The sequence below is a fragment of the Ostrea edulis genome, chromosome 3 (assembly GCF_947568905.1).
Source record: "Ostrea edulis chromosome 3, xbOstEdul1.1, whole genome shotgun sequence".
Taxonomy (NCBI): domain Eukaryota; kingdom Metazoa; phylum Mollusca; class Bivalvia; order Ostreida; family Ostreidae; genus Ostrea; species Ostrea edulis.
The window spans coordinates 41,995,639-42,016,746 of NC_079166.1; the positions used below are offsets into that span (position 1 = coordinate 41,995,639).

Consider the following 21,108-nt stretch of genomic DNA (forward strand, 5'->3'; position numbering starts at 1 on the left):
CTATTTGATAACTACCATTCCAATTCTTATCAAATTTGGTATGAATCATCTTTGGGACAAGACCCAGATAATAAATTCCATGATCCTAGGGTTTGATTCCAGGGTGGAACCAACATTATTATAGTGATTATTACCCACTGACGAGGTCGAAGAGACTTTTGGTTTGCACTCCGTCTGTCTTGTCTGTCCGTCAATCAGTCCTGTAAATAAGCTTTCCACACTTTTTTCTGTGTTCTTTCAGACATTTATTTCATATTTGGTACGTTGCTTTGCCGTAAGAAGTTACAAATCAAGTTCGAATTTGGTTTGGGTCTGTTATGGCCCTTTGACTTAGAAAAATGAAAGCTGAAGACAACGAACAGTGATCAATCTCATAACTCCTATAAGCAATACAAAATAGAGAATTAGACAAACACGGATCCCCGAATATATCAGAGGTGGGATCAGGTGCCTAGGAGGAGTAAGCATCTCCTGTCAACCGGTCACACGCGATGTGAGCACTTTATCTTGATGGGGTAAACGGAGTTATCCATACTCAAAATCAGTGTGCCAAAACGGCCTTACAATCGGTATGAAACACGTCAGACAGCATGTGACCCAATGAAAGGTTGTATTGGCAAACTTGATCGAAATTGGTTTCGGTCCGTTGATTTTTCACTAAGTTATGGCCCATGGACTTAGAAAAATAGCATGAATTATCAGTTTTTCCAGACATTTTTTGTTGTGCTTGTGGATAATCATTTGATATTTGGCACATTGCTTTGTCATAACAAGTTACAGATCAATAATATTTGAATTTGGTTTCGTCTATTGATTTTTGACAATATTATTGCCCTTGGACTAAGAAAAATAGTTTGAATTATCAGATTTCGGACTTTTTGGTTGTGCTTGCATATATTCATTTGATATTTGGTACATATTTTGTTCGCCTCTCAAACGTTGATAAGAACTACATGTAGTGGAGTCCCATCCACACCATTTTAAAGTTTACATCCAAGTTTCTTAATTCTATACATAAGAGAACTACACATTAAAACTTCTAGCATGGTAATAAAACAATGTCGCTAAATTATTCATAATCACCTACATTTCACAGTTCATTGACTTGGTTAAAGACCTAAACCTAATTTTGAATTTGTCTTTTTCCTGGTCTAGTCTTTATACCTGAACAGTATTTGATTTCCAACTATTCCTATCCTGGTTCCCAATTTTCCCCTTTACCATATCTTACATAACTTCGAAAATTGTTGCGGTCCAGTGATCTTTGCGACCGGTGGGGGACTATGTATTGCCATGCAACACTTTCAGAATGCATGTTGTCTTTATCATTTGAAAGACATTTTGAAGTTTGCTGATAAAGTATAAAAAACTTAATGCATAATATTAGGAAAAGCAGAAACGGATGTTCCAAAATTGTGAATTCTGCATCCCCAGGGTTTTAAGATTGAAGAAACATCTTGTTTTATATTTGTACTTTTGCTGAATAATAGGATTTTTTCTAAATTTTGAAGCCCTTTGGACTAAATATACTTTTAACTAATATGCGGGTGACTGATCAGGCATTTTGGGCCTCTTGTTTCTATTTATCATTTACCGCCGTGGTGGACTAGAGTTTAGAGCGTTCGCCCCGCATGCGGAAGGCCGGGGTTAAAATCCCGGCCGCGACAGATCTAAGTCGTTAAAACAGATGGTGGCAGTTCCATCGCCATACCCTCGGCATCAGGTGTGAATACCACTGGTCCTCGGAGATGACCTGAAAAACGGATGTCCCGTGTCACAGTAGTAGGTGTGGCACGCTAAAAACCCTCACTACTCAATGGCCGTATGCGCCTAAATTTGAAGCCCTTCACCGGTCTTGGTGACGTCTCCATATGAGTGAAAAATTCTCGAGTGAGACGTTAAACAAGATACTATCAATCAACAATCTATTTATCATATAGTGTACAGGTAAGGAATAATTCGATTCTTTTCAAAATAGGTAGCATTTCATAAATACCTTAGGGGAAACGCCCAATAATTGCCCTATAAATTCCTAAAACTTCCCTACAATGCCCTACTTTTTAAAGAAAATGTACCCTATATATAAAACCCTAATTTTGTTTTGTCTAAAGCCACTTGAAGGCCTGTATACACATTAAAATCTACTGTACACACCAAAATATAAACATCAAAATCTACTGTACACACCAAAATATACACATCAAAATCTACTGTACACACCAAAATATACACATCAAAATCTACTGTACACACCAAAATATACACATCAAAATCTATTGTGTAGACATCAAAATACATGAATATTTTATATACTTAAATTTACTGCATATACATCAACATCTATTGTATACACATTAAAATGTACTGTATACACATCAATATCTACTGAATACACATCAAAATCTATTACAAACATATCAAAATCTACTGTATATACATCTAAATCTACTGTATATACATCAAAATTTAGTGTATACACATCAAAATCTACTGTATACATATCAACATCTACTGCATTCTCTCTCTCTCTCGCGCCCCGCATGCGGTAGGCCGGGGTTCGAATCCCGGCTGCGACAGACTCAAGTCGTTAAAACGGGTAGTGATAGTTCCATCGCCAAACGCTCGGCATCAGGTGTGAATGTTACGGGTCCTCGGAGACGACCTTATAAACGGATGTCCCGTGTCACAGTAGGTGTGGCACGCTAAAGAACCCTCACTGCTCAATGGCCGTAAGCGCCGAGCATAGGCCTAAATTTGAAGCCCTTCACCGGTCTTGGTGACGTCTCTATATGAGTGAAAAATTCTCGAGCGAGACATTAAGCAAGATACAATCAATCAATCAATCATTCTACTATTTTTTTTTTTTACATAAATAAAATCTTCAAGCCCAGTACATGCCGTGTACATCACATTTACACCAAAGTTTAAATTTGGAACAAACGAAGGTCCACGTTGCGTATGCCCTCGTTTGAGTTTCATACCTATATCTGGCAACATCATGCTCACGCACTTAAATGCCGTTTTTCATTTCAATACCTTAACTTATAATGACCATTTCAATATACATGTATGATCAATAATAAATTATTTTTTTGCTGATGAACGTTGCTAGACGTGTTTCATACCGTTTGTTAGGCCGTTCATGGCACACTGATTTTGACTACAGATAACTCCGTTTACCTGATTAAGATATACATGTAGGGCTCACGGCGGGTGTGACCGGTCGACAGGGGATGCTTACTCCTCCTAGGCACCAGATCCCATCTCTGGTATATGCTCAACTCTCTATTTTGCATTGCTTTTAGGAGTTATGAGATTGATCACTGTTCGTTATCTTTACTTTTCATGAACCATTGACACTCCTGATGAACATGTACTTCTGGATGCGCAAGCTGACCTTTTGCCCATGTGTACGGTCACATGCTACCCTGTAAGGTTCCAATTTATAGAGATAAGTTATCCCCATAGCAGCCGGTGGATCCCGAGTCAGATAAACGTACATTTGTGGTGCTTGCACAAGCTGACTTTGCGGTAACATCCGCTTTAATCTCGCTTATACATTTTCTGGGTAGACCTCAGGGTCCACGTAAAACAATGGATATACAGAGGGTGTACCTTTTCTATTCTCAGCTTCTGGACAAAGTGATCTGCGTCTTTTGTGCCCATACTCTGTAGACAATTTTGAGGTATACGATACAAGGACTACATCAATCAGTGGAGGAATGACCACCACTTCCGGAAACACCCACTCATCATCAAATTGCGCATCAGGTAATCTTATACCATTACAGGACTTCAGTTTTGATTATTGATTATATTTTAACCGATAGTTACAATGTAGAACAAGAAAAAAATAGTATAGGTGTTGTGTATCACGGAATCATTCTTTTCAAAAATAGATTTCTGATATTGACCGATTTTTGTAAGATTAGTAGAATAGTTATGGTGTATAAAGAACGTGAAGAATTAACAAAATCCAAATATTCTTTAACGTTGATGACGAAAGAAAAATATTCAGGAAAATCATCTTCTTAGTTTAATGGAATCATATCTAAATCGAAGGATCAACATTACTAAATGTCAACATCATCTCCACTGCAGACATTTAAGAAAACCATACACAGTTTGTCACAACTAACAGCCAGTTTTACAAATCCGACAAACAGTAGGCGAAATCTCGTAATTTTGCATGATTTAGCAAAGAGAATGATCTCCCCTTGACGAATAACGTGTTGTCTGCCGATAACCGCTTTAGCCTCGATAAAAATTCGAATGGATTATAATAAAATGGGATAAAATATATACTTCGATAACCTCTAACGTTTTGATAAACCCAGAAGAAATTGAACAAAAATCTGAAGACATTTCCACTTGTAAGACAAAGGAAGTGATTGCAAGAGGTCGCATGATTCATTAAAGGTAGGTAACTGTACTTTACAAAGGTATTAAACTTAATGCTAATGTGTTTACAATCATTACTACCCTTGCCATTGTTAGTTAGTTTGCAAAAAGGTGTGGTCATTTCTGCTTGGATATATCCTCTGTCGAAGATCTAAGTTAACACAGAAAACATTTATCCTAAGCACATATTTCAGTTAACTTTCCTGGAAAGACGACAACTATATCGGTATCAATTTCGTCCTGAGAATAAAAGTCATACATTTAACTATGTAAACATATTTTTTTAATGTTTAGCTGCTTTAAAGCAATCATGTAAATTATCTCTGCTTGTCTTTAATGAAGTAATCTTTCTTTGATATCTGATAATAGTTAGGAGTGCGAATCAAACTTTCAGCACATCAATGTGGGGCATATCAAACCCCGACTTCATAGAAGAGAATCATATTACTTACCCTGTTGTTTCAGCATTGTTTAGATTAAAATATTTTTTTTTACAAATACAACGTGTTATTAGGAGGAATGCTGTCTGACGTGTTTCACACCAATAGTTGGATCGTTTTTTACACACTAATTTTGACTACACATTACTCTGTTTAACTGATTAAGCTATAAGATTCACGGCGGGTATGACCGGTCAACAGGGGTTGCTTTCTCCTCCTAGCACGTGTGTTCAAATGTCCGTTTTTGCCCTGATCTTCATTTTGTATCCATAGCTATTATGAGATTGATCACTGTTCGCTATCTTTACCTTTTCATTGTTCAAAAGCTTAAAGGTGCCAATGTCATAGTTACTGATTGTTGCCAAAATGACTAAAACAGATTATCACCGCCGGTACATCTGACAATTTTTTGTTGTAATTCTGACTCTTGTTTGTATACATTGAAACAATGGCAGAAACAGTAGTTTATGGAAGTCATAGTCAATACTAGTAATTCGTTATGAAGAACTTTACATAATTTCATACCATTATGTTAGATGTCACTTTTTCATTCTCATATTCAGTTTTTCTTCATTTGCAACACATTAAAGTAATTCCACCCGCATGTGACGTCAACAGAGTTTGCAAAATCAATGGTTTATTTAGATTTAAGCATGATAAAAAGATAAATTTTGTTGGAATCATTTCCGATAGGAATTGTAAAAATCTTGTTAAAAATTAGATATTTCAAAAGTCTAAGTTATGAATAATCAAAGATTCAACTGTATGTTTCAAAATATTGAATCCAGGGGCAATAACCAATTCCATTGATTTTTTTTATCAAGTCCATCATGCGATAGTTCACAGACATTTTGTATATATTTCTGTAAAGAATCAGTTTCATGATATTGTTATGGATACTATCATATCGTTATTACCAGTTTTTGTGAAATTTTTATAATGCTGTTTAAGGAAAATTGAAAATTTCTGACGTTGATACATGATTCTGTTTTTGTGTATCTCGCATTCCTAACACTATTGCCTACTCTACTGCCGTCTCCCGTGACCGGTATGATTTGACATTTAAGCCGTGCGTGTGTGGCATGATTCAATGTCGTACTTACTGGGGCATATACTAAGGTTCTTTAACAATGATAAAATGTTTATTTCTTTTCGGAGGAATATTCTTATCGATGGGTAAGTAAATAAAGATAATTCTCATCTGTTTAGTAATGCACTTTTATATTGCATGCATGTTGCATTGCATTAAACGGAATGCACGAATTTCGCTGATGAATTTCTTTTAGTGTACATGTGTTTATTTTGGATACATATGAAATTCATTAAGAATTTTTAAGAGAAATTGATTTGATATGTGTATGGTATCGTAAATACAATGTATAAATGATAATAATGTTGTTGCAAAGTTTTTGAATAACTTGAAATACGAGAACAGATTAGAGTTCCAAGGTTCACCATACTAAAATTCAAATAGTATGAACTCTTATTATAAATACACAACTTATGCAAACAGATTTAAAACATGCACTTCCTTGTCGGGAATAAGATATTGTGATGTTAATCAATTGTTCTAATTGCTTTTTATACGCCCGTCTTAAGACGGGACGTATTATGGTATGGCGTTCACGTCCGTCCGTCTGTTAGCTTTTTCGTGTCCGACCCGTAACTTAAATACTACAAGGCCTAGAATCATCAAACTTTGTCTGTAGATACATCTTGGGTAGAAGATGTGTCGCACATTAAAACCAGGTCACTGTGACTTTTCATTAAGAAGATATGGCCATATATGGCAAAAACTTGTCCGGCTCATAACTTGAAAACTATTAGACCTAGAATCACCCAAATTGGTCAACTAATGCATCTTGGGTAGAAGGTGTGTCGCATCCTACTTTAAGGTCACTGTGACATTTAATTAAGGTGATATAAAAAAAATGTTTTAATGGGTACAATCTATACTGTTAACAATATGTGACGGGCGTATCATGTGCCGTGGCGGTGCACTTTATTTAAATGCTGAATTTAAATCAACCAAAAGACAATCTCCGGTGATTTCCTAAGACCTACACAATTAGTTTGATTAAATGCAGTTAAAGTGACGCCCTAAAATAAAAATTAAAAAAACAGAATGCGTAATTACAGTATGTTTCAAGGAGTAACTTTTTTAAATGCCAAAGTTGGAAATTGAAACCTTGCTGTAAATAAATTGCATAATCATGAATATGTTTAGCTTATCAAATTATTTTTGAGATAGAAAAGCACAAAAGACTATTGCTGTCGATTGAAGAAAAAATCGGGTAGAACTTGCATACACCGCGAGGCCGAAATTACAAGATTCTGCGAGACCGAACATGTACGATACTGCGAGGTCGAGTTAGAGATATCGCGAGGTCGAACATTCAAGATAGTACGAAACCAAACGTACATATATACAAGATACTGTGAGGCTGAACTGCGAGGACCTACATGTATACAAAACGATAAGACATATGTTCAGCACAAGCTGCATGTAAATAGTATAAAAAAGTTGTAGGAATGACATAATATGTTATTTGTGTCACATGATAAGTCGTGCATATGACATAATAACCGTAAGACAGAACAATACCTACGTATAACATGATAAGTCGTACTTATGGCATGATAAGTCGTACTTATGGCATGATAAGTCGTACTTACGACATGATAAGTCGTACTTATGGCATGATAATTCGTACTTATGGCATGATAAGTCGTACTTATGACATGATAAGTCGTACTTATGGCATGATAAGTCGTGCACATTACATTACGTATATAAACTTCCGTATCCTAATGAAAAGCTAAAAATAACGAACAGTGATCAATCTCATAACTCCTATTAAGAATACAGAATTACGAGTTGGACAAACTCGGACCCCTGGATCTACCAGAGGTGGGATCAGGTGTCTAGGAGGAGTACACATCCTCTTTTGACCGCTCACATCCACCATGAGCCTTATATCTAGATCAGGTAAACGGGGAAATATGTAGTCAAAGTCAGTTTGTAAAGAACGACCGAACAATTTGTATGAAGCACGTCAGACCCAATGACCGAATGTATCGGCAAACTAGATTGTTTTAACGACAATAGAATTCGCGAAATGTTGACTTTAAACGAGATTTAAGGCAATTTGATTAAAAGATTTAATCACCGGTTGTGCACTGAGACTTAAACTATTGGAGCAATTTAATTTGTATCTTAGAATCTGTGTGATATTTGAGATATATGGGTATTAACAAATCAAAATAGAATTACAAGCAGAAATTAGGTATACAATGATTGATAGTTACGAACACGGTATGTTAGTATGTAAAACATACGTAAAATATAGTGCGCTATTCTCAAGCTATATATTGTAAACTCATCAACATCCAAAATTGATTTTTACTTGCTGTTGATGCATTTAGTGGAATTTGCTGAATTTATTGAGAAGCCTATCTTACATAATTCGTAGTAAAAAGTTGATCAAGGATTCCATTATTAGCTCATCCATCATTTCTTCTTTACCGAAAGGACATCTTCTCCGCAGTAGTATTCTTTGACCCTTTCTCTCCCGAAAATGTTGTAGCTTTTTAGATACTACATGACATATTATTTTGAAAGGCATTTGCAGTATTATATTTACAAACACCCTGATCAAGAAAAGCTGAGGGGCAAAACAATTTTCTCGGAATTTGAGCGAGGTCAAATTTCAGAGGATTATGTCATGATATGCTTTGTCCTTTTATGTGTTGAATGATGACGTTCATTTTTCTTCTTCCTTTTTAGACAAAACTCTATATAGACCGTTATGCTCTCTGCGTGGCGGTTCAGAACTTCAGAGTAAAGAAAAGCAATATTTATATTTACAATGGGTAAAATTCGAGATTCCATTTAATATTTAATATTCTCTGCAGATTCTCAGCTGGGCCGATGGGACATTACCCAGCTGAGACCTGAATTCCTCTGGGGGTGGTGGTGGTGGTTTTACAAGCTGCCTATATTCAAGTCCCTGGTGATCTTTGGGAAGAAGAAATTTTTATAGACCTCTCGATGCGCTCTTGGGATGTAGTATGCGTTTCCCTCTTGTCCAAACATTAAAAAGATAAAGGTCAGCTACAATGGCGACTAGCTGGTGCTTAATCCTGAACAGAAGATGGAGGTAGATTTCTATTCTCCTTAGCTGTAGGGGTTCCCAGTTGAGAGAAGTGTGCTCGTGATGCTACTTAGTTCTGAATCATAGTATCATCTGGTAGTAAATCTAGCAGCCTTGTGCTTATCTTTTTCAATCTGCTGGACTTTGGCGACAAATGACAGGTCCTGCACGGCGTTGCTAAATGTTTAATTTCCCTCTTATACATTGTATTCATTCGGAAAAAGGTATCAAGGTCCTGCTCTTCATATTAAACCCATTTCGGCACAATCTTCGACAAATTCATAATAGAGATGAACTTCTGTTCCAATTGAAATTGTGGGGCTCCTTGAATTTATGATAGAAATAGTAGAGACTGGGAACTAATTTTGAAATATTACAAATCTGGCTGATATGTATATTATAGTTTATATATAAAATTATCTTCAGCAGTGTGATTATAATGATACATAAATGTACGAGGGTTGTTCGATCTGTAATGTGTATTGTACCACAGCGCGATAACGCTTCGCACGATTTCGTGGATGATGATACTCGTGAATAGCTCAATTCAATACCTTTCCAACGGATTAAACACGAGCCTTCAGCTCCACATAGTTTTAAACTTATACTCATTTCAATAGAGCCAGTCGTTGACCACTGTTGTAAAAATGGTTGGGAAACGAGTTGAGAATATTGAAGAAATTAGAGCTTAGATAAAAGCTCGCACAAAACTCGGTCATTCGGTAGCGCAGATTTTTACTGAATTGGGGAAAGTTCATGGGTCTGATAAGGTATCTTATGAAACAGTTCGTAGGTGGGGAAAGAAATTTCTGACTGGCACAGGTCCGTCAAAGATGCAACAAACTTGGCTGACCTGTGACTGTAACAGGCAAGGCAAATGTCTCAAAACTCAGGGAAATGCCTGAAAGTGATGGCAGATACACGCTTCGTGATATTGCAAAAAGCTGTTGGCATATCGTTTATCGTGGGTACATTTCATTTTGAAGCGTATTTTGAAAGTACGAAAGATTTCTCCAAGATAGATACCGCATATATTGACAGATGACCATAAACCACTGGTATTAAACTGATGTACGTAACTGCAGTTACGTACATCCCAAGATGGCGGAAGAAGAAACAGGTCAATTAGAATAGCGATGGTTTTTGTCTTTTAGAAAGCAAGTGAAATACATTTCACGAAAGAGGATGTCTATTTATATCAATACTTCACAATTGTACCCAAAGTCTTCATGATACTGTCCCGAATTTGCTGCAATCGGTATTTGAAATACGTACATTGATGTACGTAACTTTCACAATATGATGTACGCAACTTTCCGATTTGCACATAAAAGATGTACGTAACTCAAAAGATCTCCATTAAACTTTTAATCAATTGTTCATTCAAAAAGCCCTATAGAATGCCTTTATCAATAAAAATCACATGTTAAATAATGCTACCAACATGCCATCAAATCAAACTTTCAATTTAAGTTCTTTTAAGAAGATTTAGGAACGTTCTTTCATATCTATGATGTAGTACCTATAATGCTATAAGTTAAAGAGCAATCAATCAAAAAATGGCACAATCACTGATAAACTTCATTCAAAGTACGCCACAAATATTCTTCAACGGTTACAAAACTCGTTAATGTATGAGCAAGTACAGCATCGACCATGTTTTTGTAACAAAGGGATAAGGGACCGGTCATTTAACTCTGTGTGTGTGTGTGTGTGGGGGGGGGGGGGGGGGGGGTCGTGACAGATTTTTTTTCCGCACTCAGCGGGCGACAATTTTTTATTAATTTACGCCGCCATTTTTTTTCGTCAGCAACAAAATAAAACAAAACAACATAGCCCCTTTCCGCAAGTTACATGGTTGGTCCCTAGGCAATATGAACAAAAAGTATTTTTACACACCGAAAATAACAGATAAATCAAATGAATGTAATAGCATGATCAGTTTGTCCACTTTATCTTTTCTATGATTGATACTTTGTTAATATGGCTATTCTTTTTGCTTTCTTTGATCCAGATATACACGTAGCAAAAAAGCAAATTTATATATATTCATTGGTTAAACAATTGAATTTTCAGACGAATTTATGTGTTACAACTGCACAACGGTCTCTTCATGTCTAAATCTGATCTTGCTTGGTAAAAACATCCCCCAGTTATCTATGCACATTTTAACCACACACACACCCCGCCCAAAAATAATAATAAAGAATTAATAAAAATGTGCATACAGTACACGACACGAGTTTTATACACCCCACCGTGGAAAGACCACGGAGGAAAATCCACGGAGATACACCGTGTCCTCCGTGTTCCACGGTGTGTGTTATTTGCGAATACACACAGCTGCTAAGAGCTTTGTTCTGGCCACGGGCGCCTTGCGGGAGATGTGAAAATGTGCCGCAGGCCAAATAATCAAGATAAGGGTGGAATTTTAAGAAAAGAAAAAATGTCAATATCTTCCCCCCTGATACTTATATTGTTTTTCAGCATATTGAGCCGATTCCAACGATACCAAACACTATATATTATGTTTTTAAGAAAACCTGGTTTTGACTTTTTTTTCTTTTAGTCTTCTTTCTTCATTAAAATATTCTTAAATTCTATGTTTAAATAATGCGTACTTGCAGGCAATTCCTGTTTTGAATGCGAATTAGTATATTCAGTAAATGAAAAACATACATGTACAACATGTGATAGGGATATTTAATAATTACCGATGTGCTCTCTCTCTCTCTCTCTCTCTCTCTCTCTGTGACAAATGCGCTGTTTAACATAATTACCTCCATCATATTGTGTTGATATGCATCTTGACAAATATAACTTTATCCAATATAGAAATTAGAGCATTGTCGATGATTAACAAATTGGAATTAATTTATTACGTAATTAATAGAAGCAAAAATACAAACCATCGAGTGATTTATTTTTAAAATCCCGAGTTAATTACATTTGACCGAGACTTATGTTCGATGTACTTTGATAGAGGTTTTCATAAAAAAAGATGTTCATCGGGAGTGTCTGGATAATGCAATGATTTTTGTATAATATGTATATACCATGCAAATTCCTAGGGTCTTTCTCACAGTATAACTAAATTACGGTTAGCTAGTTTGGGTTTTGACTTCTCATGAAAAGTGTGAAATATATTGGGTCGGCGCGATGTCAGATCTAGTCTAAGATCACGGGTATCTTACGCCGACCCAATATATTTCACACTTTCCGCAAGAAGCTAAGCACTTCTGTTGATTTCAAATACACGGATTAGCTGACTCCCATTGTTCTACTGAGGCGAAAACCCCTTCGAATTTGCATGGAATGTACAAGTTATACACAGGTCATTGTTATAGTCATACATCATAGTACCGCTAACCCGACAAACATTTTTTTTTAATTTTGAATAAGTTATTGAATGACGAAGTATGACCAAACTGCAGATTGAACTTTATAGAGCCCCGTGCTAACATTACTTATATTTTTCAAAGTATCAGAAGGGGTATGTTGCCGGTTAAGTTGTGTAAATTTCTTGACAAGCAATAAAATAACAACAAAAATGGTGCTTAAATTGTCCGATTACGAAAACCTTTCAAGTTTTCAAAGTACACCCTCTCCGATTCTACGTGCTTGTAATCAATATTTAAGGATGTAAATCCTCAGTGTCAAATGCAACTAGTTCATGAAAAAAAAACTAATATAAATATAAACAGAAATGACTTAACGGTTATTTGCTTTTATTCATATACGCTATCGATTATTAAAATCTTTAATTTAATCTTTAGATGCATTAGATAATGAAAGCAAGAGAGAGAGAGAGAGAGAGAGCATTGGTAATCATAAAAAATAGGGTTTTTTTTTCATCTTCGTTAGCCGAGATTATTCGTGGACGAAGGCACAGTTGACTCAAAACCCATTGCTAGCGGAGATTAGATGAATTTTACTCCCGTATTATGTTATAACTGACCAAAACCTAGTACGTTTGTTTTACAACTTTCATTCAGAAGACGTGCAAGTTATTGAGTTACTGAATAAACGAGAAAACGTCTGCATTTTTATTTCAATCGTTGTCAACTCTTTACTTTGTGATATTTCAAGACTACATGTACTCAATTCAATTTATTGGATCTCATCACCATTATGCAATGGTATATAAAAATATAAAGACAAAAAGCTGTTATATATACATTTATTAAATAATACATGCGTGTAATAAAGTATTTATCAAGTTAGAAAAAAAACCTAAAAAAAAAAAAAAAACGTGTTATCATTAATGTGAAGTATGGGCATTCTAATGAAATTTTCCTAATGAAAGTACGGAGTTTTCTAAAGGTTTGTTTAAAAGTAAAGATAATTTTAATATTTATTTGTTTAAGTGATAAAAATTTGATTCTTTGCTCACATTGCTTCACAGTTGAGTACATAATGAACTTCATATCCAATGTAAACATGTACATGTATATAGCTGACCTTAATCACATATTCCTAATTACAATGAAAACCTTACGTAAAAATAAACTATTGCTTATGGTACACATTTCTTTGAACTGCTGTTTATCAAATTGAAATTACTGGCATGTGATTGTCGTTGTTCATGACCCTTCTTTTATTTGGTGAAATTGTGCTGCACGTGCCGTGAAACAATGTACCGACGAGTGGTAGGAATAACACAGGTGTTTATATACAGGATGTCGAGAATTTGGGCGTTTCATAAAAAGGTGTGAACGTCTGCAAGGAAGTCTACATACGGATATGAACCGAAAACACCAACGTATCATTAAACAACAATTACAAGAATTGAATGATTTATAGCTAATTTCTAAATAAGTAATGGGGTGAGGGCATGTATGATGGCCAAGCGAAAGGGTTTTTTGGGTGAATCATTTCGGAAATTATTTCCTTGTTTTATCACACGGAGGTACACGGTGGCATCGACGGAGGTACAGGTGACATCCACGGATATGCGCGGTGGCATCCACGGAGATCCTCCGTGGACTTCAATGTCTAGCTCGCGCGGAAAAATAGGACTTCAAAGGTGCCGACAATTTTAAAGGTCCACCGTGTTTGGGGCAAATTTGTTCCACCGCGTTGCGTGGAACACGCATAAAACTCGTGTCGTGTACTGTAACCTGATAAATATAAAACATCTTAAAATCTAGATCTTCTAAGCTTGTGAAACATTCATACAAGTTAATGATAATGATGTGAATTTCTTTAAATTTTAACCCCTTCAAAATACCAAGAAAACCAACCCCAAAACATCTATTTTACCGACCCCCTACCCCCCCCCCCCCCTCCCCCGACAGAAATACTTCGGTTTTGTTGGATCTCCAAAAGACACCAAAATTCAAAATTTGTCCTCCCAAGAATAGGCATAGTCTTTAAATGGTACAAAATTTGGAGTAATACCCCCCCCCCTTTTTCCCTGTGTGCAGCATCTGTTCGTATCAAATATCTCAAGATGTTATAGAATGAGGTGTTTTTTTGTTTTTTTTTTAATCCCTAATGGCATTCTTTCTCTGCCACAAAGTATGTGCATTACTTCTCTGCTTATTTAGCTGCTTAGAAAGCAAGCTTTAGGGTTTGTCGAACTACGAGTGAATTGCACAGTTACGTACATCATAAAGGAAAATTACGTACATCAACCAAAAATATTTTAATGAGTTACGTACATCACGTGTGTTTTTACACAGGACTGATTGACTCGTCCATTCAGGAGAAACAAACGGATTTTACAATTCTGAACGATAAAGCGTAAAGAAATACACAAACTTGACTGATTGACATCACTGAATAGTTGATAGGATAAGATAAAATCTGAATTGAAAAATTACCCGTTTCTTCTTCCGCCATTTGGGATGTACGTAACTGCAGTTACGTATATCAGTTTAATACCAGTGATAAACGGGTACGAGCACAAACCGCTAAGCAATTGCTCAAAATCTTTCCCAAATTCAATCAAAGACAATTTGCAAACATTGTTACTGGTGACAAAACATGGGTTCACTATTTCGAACCAGTAAGAACAATTGGAAACAAAATACGGCTAACTAAACACGGTAGAAGGCCTGTAGTTGCCTAAAGAACCATAAGCACAAAGAAGGTTCTTAGTTGCATATTCTTCTCATGTGATGGTATAGCCGTACAAATTCCAGGCCTCGCACAACAGTGTGAAGATAGCAGTACTGATATTTTCTGTTTTGTGGAAATAACTGTACATGAATATATACACATATGTAAATTACTGTGGAAATGATTTGGAATTTATGTACACCAGTATGCACTATTCCGACTATTAATTTCATTGTGTTATTTCAGCAGCTTCAAACGAATTCACGCATGGACGTTGTTATGGTTGGGCAATGGATGTGATGTGTAATGATTCTGGTAGAATATTTCCTCTTTTAATAATGGTTGGAGCAAAACCCGACACGGATGGGTGTCCAGCAATAATGGATATAAATGCAAACTCGACCTACGAAAGAAGTTGCTGTACATATGCTAAAGAAGCTTGTTATTTTCCATATAGTAACATTGATGCTTCAGTCACGAACAGCTATTTCAAAAATTGCATTGGAAGATCCTCATGCACGAGGCCCGTTTCTCGAGTAGACATCCGATCGTATGATCAAGCAGTGTGTAGTTCTGCTGTATTTCCTGATTATACAACCTTTATGACACTTCACTATTACTGTATAGGAGGTAAAATTATGTATTATATGTAAACACTACATTACATATTACCTAAACAGAATTGCATGTTTCGTGCACTGTATGACTAGAAAAGTTTATTTATGTGAATGTTTGATTTTCTTTCAGAATCAGAAGTTGAGAGCATTTCAACCTCATTTTCGAGGAATCTAATATCAACACTGCATCTGACAGCACAGAATTATAGTGACAGCACTCCGACTGGAGTTACTCTGATCCGGGATCCGGTGTCCTGCTCCGTGGAAGTATCAGAATGTTCTGGAAGAGTTAACATCACCGGAATGGATGTCCGACTATTCTCAGTGGGTGATGTGTGTAAACAGACATTGACATTCATCGAGGGTGGTAGAAATACTACAATAGACTGTTCCAACAACAGCAACTTTAGTGCAGACATTTTGTATCTAAGTAGTAGCAGCTATTTTACCTTTACCTATAGTGACGAATACGGAGATATAGGAGGTTATCTTTGGTTAAAAATCGAGACTGGTAAGAGCACGCATAATCAAATAATTTTTATTCGAGACTTTATTTCGCGATTTACCAGTTATGGAATTATTCAAGGCGAATATTTTTTAAGATCGAGATAATCTTGAACAAAACAATAACGTTAAAAGAGAAATATTTGCAACTAGGTTCTTGTGACTCTTGCAAAAAAAATTTCACACAAGACTGATACAGTATGTATATATATATATATATATATATATATATATATATATGTGTGTGTGTGTGTGTGTGTGTGTGTGTGTGTGTAATGAAAACTGAGAACATACATCCATTTTTATATTCTGGAATTTGATTTTTAAAAAGTTTAAATTTTTCGCTCAGTGCGATCCTTCGGATACCTGGTAATTGGAATATTTACCAAACATGGAAGGCAAGGAACTATTCTATTTTTAGAGTATCTAATGCATCCTATTGAACAAGAAAATATGATTTAATTCCTCTATTAGTTGATTAATTTAAAAAAAAAACTAAACTGGCTACTAGAGGTTGTGAAACGATACTTGGTCGGCAATCTTTGTTTACACCTAGCGTGCAAGACTAAGCGGAGAGTGATTAGAGTCGCGAATTTTCTTTTGACAATCTAAATATAATAACCAATCGTATCAATTTGGAAATTCCCAATAAATTTTTACCTGTTGTTGAAAAAAATCAAATGATATACATGTATAAACATCAAAAACTCAAGGAGGTGAATATGCCCTTGTATTTTATTTTGTTTGACCTCAACCAATCAGAAAGCTCAAAATTATTTACTCATACAATAACAGTATTTATAAAAAAAAAGTTGAAACTGTAAGATTATAATTTAAAAATGATATACTTTGAAACAGCATGTGTTTGCTACTGACAAAGCACTGAAAATCGTAAATATTATTGATAATTCATGGAAGTATTGAAATGAAAAAGATTTGAGGAAGTAACTCATTACGTTGACTCTTTTCATGAAAATGACTTTATGTGTTTCAGTTGACAAAAGTCACAGTTTGGACATTAACTGCGGAAGTACGCAGAACCAAACCACACAGTGTCACTCAGGAAATGAAACATCGACAGACGGTACACTCCACGGTCCAAGATAGTTTGACCATAAATGTCAAGATTAATACGTGAAGCATGAGTTTACTTCATCAAGCATATTTTATGCCCCTTCTGTCATGTCCGTCTTCCGTCACACTTTGCGTATAGCTCTGTGTTTAGCTCAGTTCTAAAGAAACTATTCAAGATATTTTGATCAAACCGTACATATTGATACATATTGGTATCATCTATTCAACTGCATCATTATTTTTTACCTTGATATTTCCTTTGACCTTGACCTCACTTTTCCATATTTGGCATTTAGCTCAGTTTCAAAGTAACTATTGACAATATTTCTATTACAACTCTTACACTGATACATATTAGTGGTACACAAGTAACTACTCAACTGTGGCGTTATATTATGATCTTGACTTCCCTGTGACATTGACCTCACTATTTCCTATTTTGGTGTTTAGCTCAGTTTCGAAGGAATTAATGAAGAATTATTTTGTTCCTTTCTGAATATGGCAAGGACATATAGTAGAGGAGTGGATTTACAAGTCTAATCTTAATTAGATTGGTGTTTGTCAAAACAGTTTATGATATCCATGTATATAAATGAGGACCAGCATTTCATGTGAGTATAATATTTATGCCCCCCTTCAAAGAAGAGGGGCATATTGGTTTGCACCTGTCGGTCGGTAGACCACATGTTGTCCGCTCAATATCTTGAGAACCATTCATTTGATCGTAATGATATTTCATATGTGGGTTGGTTATGAAAAGAAGAGGTCCTCTATTGTTTTTTAAAGGTCAAGGGTCAATCTACTCTGGACATAGGAATATACTGTCCGCTCAATATCTTGAGAACCCTTTGCTTGACATACATCAGAGTTGGTACACTAGTACATCTTAAAGAGTAGATAACCCCTATTGATTTTGAGGTAACATGGTCAAAGATCAAGGGTCAAACTGGACATAGGAATCAAACTTGGAACACTGGTATATCTTTAAAAAGAAGATGACCCCTATTCTTTTGAGGTCACATGGTCAAAGGTCAAACTGAACATAGGAATATACTGTCCGCTCAATATCTTGAGAACCCTTTGCTTGACAGACATCAAACTTGGTACACTGGTACATCATCAGGAGAAGATGACTACTAATGATTTTAAGGTCATATGGTCAAGGGTCAAACTGGACATAGGAATATACTGCCCGATCAATATCTTGAGAACCCTTTGCTTGACAGACATCAAACTTGGTACACTGGTACATCTTCAGGAGTTGATTATCCCTATTGATTTTTAGGTCACATGGTCAATCCACTCTTCACATAGGAAGATATTGTCTGCTCAATATTTTGAATTGATGAGACTACTCTCAATTAAATGATGTGTGTGTATAACCCTTTTCAATTTTGCACCATGGGAGGCATATGTGTTTTGCAAACATCTCTTGTTTTTCTTTTGTTACAAGTAATTTTTAATACTGATAACATCTCTATTGATAGCTAGGCGACATTTAACCAATGCAGAATTGCTATTTATCTTTATGGCAATTTTTGTAGAATTTTGGTAAATTTGAATAATATTTAGAGTGAAATGAATGAGTGATACTTGAGTTAATCAATTTAAAGATAAAAATATTTTGGAAAAAGGTTACATTTTGTTTTATTATAACACTTCACTTTGCTATAGAAACAATGCATTAGATTGATAAGGGAGAGTGTTAGAAAGGTTTTCCTTTTTATTGATGTGGAATATGACTTGTAAACAACTGAGATTTAACTGTATTCAAGCTTTTAGTTTTTACAACTCAGATTTACCCGTATATAAAGGCTAGTTCCACACCAGACGAAGTTCACTAAAGATTTAAACTGTGTTACTAACACAATAAAGTGTATTCCCTATTGTGAAAGCACAGCATTTCTCTCTAATTCATTGATAAGGTGAATGAAAAAGTGTGCAGCAACCTTCTCTCTCCATTGAAAAGCTTTTTTACATGAAGATATTTCCCCTCCAATCACATCTATGGTCATCCTTAATTTGCATAATTTTCTTTAAAGAAAAAAGGGTTCAGTATTTTGATTTTTCCACAAAATGAAAAAAATCAACCCATTTTCCACTGTGAATGGAGTAGAATATCAGGCAATGAGAAGGTACCGATAACACCCCCCCCCCTTTTTTTTAGCTCACTGAAGCTAAAGGCTAGTGTGAGCTTTCTGATCAAAACTTTCCGTTGTTGTTGTAAACTTTTCACATTATCATCATCTTCTGTAGAAATACCTGTCCACTTTCAACAAACCTTGGCACAAAGCATCCTTGGGTAAAGAGGATTCAAGTTTCTTACAATGAGGGGCAATGCCTTCTCCAAGGGGGAAATAATAGCAAAATAGGGAAAATACACAATTTTTAAAAATTCTTCTCCTCCAGAACCAGCATCCTAACTTCAATCAAATTTAGTACAAATTATCCTTGGGTGACGGGAAATCAAGTTTGTACAAATGAAGGACTATGCCCCATATCAAAAGGGAGACAATTGCAAAAATGCAACAATAGGGTAGGATCATTTTAAAAACTTCTCTCCCAAAACCACTGGACCAGAAAAATCCAAATTTACATGGAAGCTTCCTGGCATTGTGCAGATTCAGGTTTGTTAAATTCATGGCCCTGGGGGCAGAGTGGGACCACGATAGGGAATAAAAGTTTTACATGCGAATATAAAGGACAGAGTCTATGTAAAACATACGGTACCAATTTTATAAATCTTCTTCTCAAGAATCACAAGTCCAGACAAATTCAAATTTACATGCAGCTTTCTGACATATGCATATTCATGTTTGTGAAAATAATGACCAACGGGGTAGGTTGGGGCCACAATAGGGGATCAAAATTTCACATGCAAATATATAGGGGTTGTTTTTAACATGGGCCAAGGTGACTCATGGGCACCTTATTTTCATATTGCATTACAAATGTCACACTAGGCGGGGACATTCATGTCCTGTGGGCATATTTCTAGTTTCTATATATTTTGTTCGCATGCATTATGATGATAAATATACTCATTAAAAAGTTACTCCTATATAAAGTTTTTGAAATCAATGCAATAATTTTGAATTTAGTAAAGCAATTAAGTCCATACCTTTGTTTACAATTTACCTGTATTCAATTGTCTGTTGCCCACTCTGTTGGCAAAAAATATCCCATGCAATTATTGTACTCGCTTCCAACAGAATTGTGAATTTTGTTCATCGTGCTTTAGCTCTTTATCTTTCCTGTACAGTTTGACATATTAGGTTTAATTTTCGTGCACGTCGAAATTATTAATCCTCCGTAAGTAAGTTTCTATGGAAGACGATGACAAATTATTGGAATAAGGCAGCAAGGTATGTCATTGTGACAGATTAATTATCAAGTGGTCTATCATCATTTTACTATCTGTAACATTGTCACTAGTGAAGCAATAAACGAATGCTGAACAGTTTGGGCACCAGTGGTTTTGATTTGGAACGAACGCTGAACGGTTTGAATACAACGTTTTTTTTAAATGGAGAACGGAACGGATTTTATGGAGAACGGAACGCTTGGAGATGGAGAACGAACGGTTTGTTTCGGGAACGGAGCGTCTTAGGCCAAATTGGTAACGAGCGGTTTTGGCCTCGATTCCAGATTCTGCAATTTGGACTCTTTCGGCACATTTTACATACAGAGACATGATAATGATAAGGAGATAAAGTGAAAGGGTGTGAAAGTTTTCTTGAATGATAAATTTGAAAATGTTATTCTAAAGTTGAAAATAAATTAAACAATGTACAGTTATGTTTATGTGAATCGAATTCACATAGAATAATTACCAGTACAGCTCAGTCTTGACGC

At 35.7% G+C, this 21,108-nt stretch overlaps 1 protein-coding gene across 6 annotated transcripts in view; it reads left to right on the plus strand.

The window, feature by feature from the left end:
• The window catches only part of LOC125677051 (uncharacterized), a 135,681-nt gene that overhangs the window by 94,867 nt on the left and 19,706 nt on the right, over positions 1–21,108 (plus strand). For 5 of the 6 annotated variants that reach the window (XM_048915011.2, XM_056160766.1, XM_048915016.2 and 2 more), the window contains exons 4-7: positions 3,631–3,771; positions 15,305–15,688; positions 15,806–16,186; positions 17,174–17,263. In XM_048915011.2, coding sequence (XP_048770968.2) covers positions 3,631–3,771; positions 15,305–15,688; positions 15,806–16,186; positions 17,174–17,263 — 996 coding nt within the window. Of the gene's footprint in view, positions 1–3,336; positions 3,431–3,630; positions 3,772–15,304; positions 15,689–15,805; positions 16,187–17,173; positions 17,264–21,108 lie in introns of those variants that run through there. The other variant, XM_056160768.1, reaches the window with a different exon arrangement.